Source organism: Rhipicephalus sanguineus, chromosome 11 (assembly GCF_013339695.2).
Source record: "Rhipicephalus sanguineus isolate Rsan-2018 chromosome 11, BIME_Rsan_1.4, whole genome shotgun sequence".
Classification (NCBI taxonomy): domain Eukaryota; kingdom Metazoa; phylum Arthropoda; class Arachnida; order Ixodida; family Ixodidae; genus Rhipicephalus; species Rhipicephalus sanguineus.
Window position 1 is genome coordinate 63,625 of NC_051186.1, and position 6,219 is coordinate 69,843.

At 50.1% G+C, this 6,219-nt stretch overlaps 1 protein-coding gene across 1 annotated transcript in view; it reads right to left on the bottom strand.

Moving 5' to 3' along the window:
- The window catches only part of LOC119373873 (uncharacterized), a 37,034-nt gene extending 31,808 nt beyond the window's left edge, over window positions 1–5,226 (bottom strand). Inside the window, exon 1 of the mRNA XM_049420386.1 lies at window positions 5,088–5,226. Within this exon, the coding sequence (XP_049276343.1) occupies window positions 5,088–5,226 (139 nt within the window). The remainder of the gene's footprint in view (window positions 1–5,087) is intronic.
- Between the last annotated feature and the right edge of the window lie 993 nt (window positions 5,227–6,219).

Consider the following 6,219-nt stretch of genomic DNA (forward strand, 5'->3'; position numbering starts at 1 on the left):
CCCCGTCATCGTAATCATCGTCTGTAAGAGAAATAAATACTATTAACTTATGCTGCAGAAAAAATCACCACACAAGCACTCCGTACGGATGGTCAGCCAACAAAGCTGCAACGTGTGGCCCCGGTGTGCTTCACGAGCTGAGATTTATCGAATCCTCTTCTGTTCTATCTATTGATTTCTCAGTCACCACATCTAAAATATACGTTCTTCGATCCTCGAAATAAATTTATCGGTAGCGATTCATGTTTCAGCGGCTGTGATCCCTAGATAAATGCTGTCGGAACCTGAAGAGAAAGTAGTGCTACCGTGGAGATCCTTCCAGGTAGCGTATGCTAGTAATGATTCTTCATTACAGTTCCTGCGCACTCACGAACCACAGCATTTTAGGAGCTGGCTCGCCAGGTTCTCAAGCTGGTTCAAAATCCTTCGCCATAAGCGTAACCTCAGTTTCAGAGGCGACCGCTACAGGCGCAGCTCGCGCGAAAGAGAAGTGTTCTTCCTTTTGTTCTTCGAGCGCATTGCTGATGACAATAACGCAGGCAAAACCACATATAGCATAGCCAACTGTAGCATGCGGTGCTCGCTCCACTCCGGCAGTGCTCTTCGATATTAATAACATGAGCGAAGAAGACAATGCGACGGAGCTGAGGCCGCAGAGAGACGTCAGCGTCGTGCGCACCCCGAGATACAAGCCCGCGAAGCCGAAGCAGCGCGTAAGCGGCGGCAAGAGAACCTCGAAGAGATACGGACGCGGAATGCAGCAGCCAAGCGCCGAAAGCGGTCGCTACCTGAAGTTGGTGGCGCCGACGCGTGCTTCAAGCGCGATTTCCTTCACCACACATTCGGCCACAGCTGCAAGGTCTGCGACCGCTTGTGGTTGGACAACAACCTGACCACAATCGTTACTATAACAGCGTGTGACGTCTTTATATGACTGTCCAGGAATTGTACGGAGCATTCACGGTTTACCCGATTACCTCCCAGCCAGCTCCTCAATGATAATTCACTTCGTGGATATGGCGTGATTTTTTCGCCTTCTAGTTGCATACAACTTCGCTGTTAAAACGACAGGTCTAAGCACATATTGAGTGACTTGTGTGGGGTCAGCGCTGATGCTAATTGTTGGCAACAGCGTTCATGGAAAAGACCATCTAGTTATTATTAGCAAGCCAGGATATCTGCAATCACATGAGTATCATGAATTTCGCTGCTACCTAAATGGTAAAACATTTGAGCATTTAGATTCATAAGCGGTTAATGCCTTGGAGTACTTATAACATCCAGCGTGAGCTATAGTTCATGTGTTGTTTAAATAACAGTATTTATTATATTTGCACGTGCGTTGTACTTTATTTTTCTAACCTATATCCTTCCATATGTTGTATGATTTCGCACGTTGATTGTGCAGGTGTATAAACCGGTGGTTTTGCATTTCCAATACTGTAATTCAAATACTGTAAAAATACTGTAACTTCTTTTTTATTAAGAATTCACCCCACTTCTTCCTAGTGTGAATCTGCAGAATAAGCGGAACTGAGGTTCTCCTGTGATTCCCTTGTGACATTCTGAGGTGTTTTGCGATTTTGTGAGGGTGTCTGTGATTCTCTTATTCGTAGAATAGGGATGCACAGGAAAGAACGTGTGGCAGCCTCTGCCACATCCGCCCCTGCTACGGTGACATTAGGCCCTGCTACGGTGATATTGGCCGCCCCTTCCCCGTTTGACTGTGCGAGGACCGATTCGTCCGCGACCGAGGCAGTTACGTCATCTGTCGGTGTATCTAGAAACTGGAGGGTGACGGGCGACGCGGACACTCATCTCTCGTCAGGCACAGCTATCCACCCCCCCCCCCCTAAAATCGCTGCGCTGTTAAAACCTAACAGCCGCAAATTGCGCTCGTGTCCTTTGCCTTCTAGCGACCTATCCTTGCGCAAAGTTCACGAGTTGGAAACCGTGCGAGGTTGTTATTCAAGCGCAGCTTGTATCGCTTCAGAAATTGACGTTGTCAGTGTGAGCACAAGAAAAAAAAAGAAACCCGCCTGCGAGGGTACAAAAATGTTCATGAAGTAAACCGATAACGCCCTCGATGTTGGGCATGTCGGATGCGTATTTCTATGCGCCGTTTTCCAATAATTGATGCTCTCTCCCTCGTGGGCTTGTCGGTGATCAGCCTTTTTTCGTACTGCAATCCGATCTTTTATCGAGGTTATCGAGTTGACTTGTCATTTCACGTTGCCATATTTCATTGTTGACTGCATATAAAGGCATGACCGTCATTGTTGCCAATAACAAATGATGTGTCGCTCTGCCATATACGTAGATCATGGCCCCATTCCCGACATAGAGGAAGGAAACAGCGGGGAGGGAGCATGGTGTAATGCGATAGAACAAAATAAGCGTAGCACATCAGGCACGCACACGCCAAGCTTCGCTTGTTCCTATTTTCCCGATAGGCCAATGGCACCTGACAGTTGCGCCTTGAGGCATCCTCATTTTCTGACAGACGCACGCTATTAAAGCCGCTGCGGAGACAATGCGCGTATTCAGATCAACAATGAAGGAGCGCAAAAGGCGAAGTCGTAGGCAGTCAGCAGTCATCACATATTGAATGTGAAGTACTTCAGTGCATTCTTCAAACAATTCTGCGGATCAGTGCAATTTCTTCGAATTCCTACACATTTTACTGTGCAAGCTAAATACTCGACAACACTATGGCAGCAGTCGATGTACACGCATGCACGACTTGTTTTTTTGCCAAAGAAGGATTATTTGAGGTCAGTTGTGGAAGTATGTAATTTGCGTCACCCAGTCGCGTAGGTTTCCGAATTGACCTGTAGAATGGGATAAGTTTGGGCTACATCTATGTCATATTTCTGTGCAGGGCTCTACAATAAATTAAATGCCCATAAAACAGATGATATGCGTGAGGCTTCTTGGAGGATGCCAGCCAGCGGGATTGACGACCGTGGGCAATGTAGTTGATTAACGCGTAGATGGGTGGGCCAGTTTTCGTCAGAATGAATATATATATATATATATATATATATATATATATATATATATATATATATATATATATATATATATATATATATATATAGAGAGAGAGAGAGAGAGAGAGCGACGCTAGCCTTCGGGCAGCATGCGGGAGGTAGAGAAAGACGAGGTGGATACAGGAACAGCTTGTCCGACGAAAGCCGCACGAGTCGTGGCCGATCCCCCGTGGTGGGTTGTGCCCTTCCTCTAGGAACAACCAACCAACCAACCGACGAAAGCATGTTATCTCTGTATCTCGTTCATCACAATGGCGCAGTCTACGAAACCTGAACCGTCCGGCTGAAGCCACCTGCCTTCGTGGGTCATCGGCAGTGTGGGTCTCTCCATCTAAGGAACGCCGTCCACGCTTCCTCGCTCACGGGCACCAGGACTCTACTATTGACGGTAGGACCTATGCCACCATTTGAAGACGGCGTCCAGGCCTCCTCGGTCGCCAAAGGGCACGTCTATCCGGCGCCGTCACAACAAGGTACGGCCTCGTTTTGCCCGGAAACGCTGTTCACGCTACCCGTGGCGACAACCTCTCGCCTAGGACTTCATCGGCACCTGAGCTGCTGAGGGGTGCTGTCCAAGCCCTATCTAAGAAAGATCCCGCCGCAGCGAGCACAGTGACCACCTCGTACTCCTCGGACGTCACCATTGGCTCCGCGTGCGGATCACCTGATAGCGCTGCCGAGCTTTCCCGTACTATCGCGCGACTCCACGTCGCGCTCAACGCCTTGAAAGCGTCGAGCTCTGCGCTGTTTCCTACGATCATGCCGAAATTGCGCGCCATCAACGCCATGTTGAATGTAGCCGCCTGACAGCTCACCCGAGCAACGCCGAGAGTTCCGGTGTATCACGTACCTCTCAAAGCAACTAGGCTGCTTGGCGTCGGCATACTCCAGATTTTCGCCTGCCGTCCCATCGCCAGTTTTCTGAGAATTACCGGAGTTCCACGGCTTCCAGAACGACGCCGACAAGTGGGTGGCCACCATCAACGCTCTCAGATCTTGCGAGGCCTGGACGACCCAGCAGAAATGGCGGGTGGCCATAGAACACCCTTGAAATTGTACCGCGGCGTGGCACAGATACGCAGTCGTGAGCATAGGTCGGCAAAAATATTGGAAGTCACTCAGACTCACTCAAGAAATATATCTTGCTCTGAGAGCTCACTCGGACTCAGACACATCGAAATTTTTCTCAACCAGACTCACTCGGACTCAGGCTCACTAAACTTTTTCTCAACCGGACTCATTGGGACTCAATCTCACTAACATATTGATCAGCCGGCCTCACTCAGACTCAGACCCACGGCTTGACCTGAGTCTGAGTGAGCCTGAGTGAGTCGACTCACGAGTCCGCTGGCGTAAAATTAGCTGTTCCGATCATGGTATAAGTGCTCTTTAACGCCAATATCTCACATAATCGGTGCTCTACGATACACCTTTTGATATTACACCTTCAGGTATAAGTTATCAGTGGTCGCAATCCAGTAAGGAACTAACTTTTCATGAAATGTGCGACTCCCACGAGATATTTCTATCAAGAACTTCCCGTGAAAGAGTTTGCGGGGGGAGGTCATGGCACCCCGCCCTAGCACCCCCCACTCACACCTGTTATCAATAAACATTGAGGTGGAGCATGCACGCTAGTGCGTTGAGGCATGTATGAATATATTTGAGTATAAATGTAAGCTAATAAGGCTGAGAGTAATGCCCATAGATGAGCAGATAGGACCATTGGTCGGCAATGAAAGGTGGAGCTTACTCAGGCTCACTCAATTAATATATTTTGCGTTTAGGCCTCACTCGAACTCAGACTCAGCAATATTTTCCTCAACCGGACTCAGACTCGCCAATATTTTCCTCAACCCGACTCAGACTCACTAAGGTTTCCCTCAACCGGACTCACTCGGACTCAAACTCACCAACGTATTGCTCAGCCGTACTCACTCAGACTCAGACTCACGGCTCGATCTGGGTCTGAGTGAGTTTGAGTGAGTCGACTCATGAGCGAGTTTGCCGACCTATGGTCGTGAGACAGCAAACCTGGGCGTAGTGGAGCACCAGGCTCATAGCTGTCTTTGGACGAGTTGACTACCACCTCGCCGCCACCACCAAGTCCAATCTCACCGCTACAGAGGATGGAGCTCTGAAGGGGCACCACCTCGAGGCTGCGACTGCGCATTGCAGCTCACCTGCTGACAGTGTCTCAACCTACCCTGGGACAAAAACACACATGAGACCAGACTCACCACCTCAGAGCACAGACTCTGCGTCGGTATCCAACGCCATAACATCCCTGCAGGTGGCCGAGAGCATTTTCCGCCCACATCTGCCGGAAAAGCTACCCCCATGCTCGTCATCGCTTGAACGCTTGGAGGCACCGGCACTTGCAGTACTCGACGCTCTGCCATTCAAAGAGCCGTACCTCTCCGCGGATGCAAACGTGATCCTCTCTTACTAGACGAACGCGAATCTGCGTACATCACAGCATGTACTGGCCAAACCCGAAAGCATTCCCAACTTGCTAAGACACGTTTCTCCAGACGACAGCAAGCGCTCTAACACGTCTCAGATTGTTCTCATCGAGGACCTGCCCACGCAGCATAAGTCTCCTGAAGGAGCTGCTGACGAGGACGTCCAGGCTGCACCGAACGTAGCTTCAAGAAATGCAAGCTTGAGAACGTCCGGGAGTTCCAAAGTAACAACGCTGCAAAAGCACAAGCCACGTCGCAGGTCACCGCAGAAACCTGACGCCACGTTGACGAAGACGTCTAGCAGGGCACCCAAACGCCCCTCGACCCACTGCAAAATGCTCAGACGGCCGCGTTTGGTGCTGCATGTTGCGTTACCAGATCCACCATTTCTTACCCTGTTGTCGAAAATGTGGCGCAAAGGCCAGCGTTGCGGCAAAGGCCAGCGTTGGAGCTTTCCCTGCAAGGTCGCAGCCTGGCCGAGGTCGTAGACCACCGCGACACAGTCAATGTCGTCCCCCAGAGTCGTCATGCGCAAAGGTTCAAGCCAAGCTCCGGCGTCTACAGCACCATAGCGAACAGCCACAGCGACATAGCCAGTGTCGGCCACCGGAATTATCTTTGGCAAGTTTGCTGGCGAAGTTCCAGCGTGGCCGCGTCCGGCCACTCCTAAACAGTCAGTGCCGCCCACCAGATACATTGTC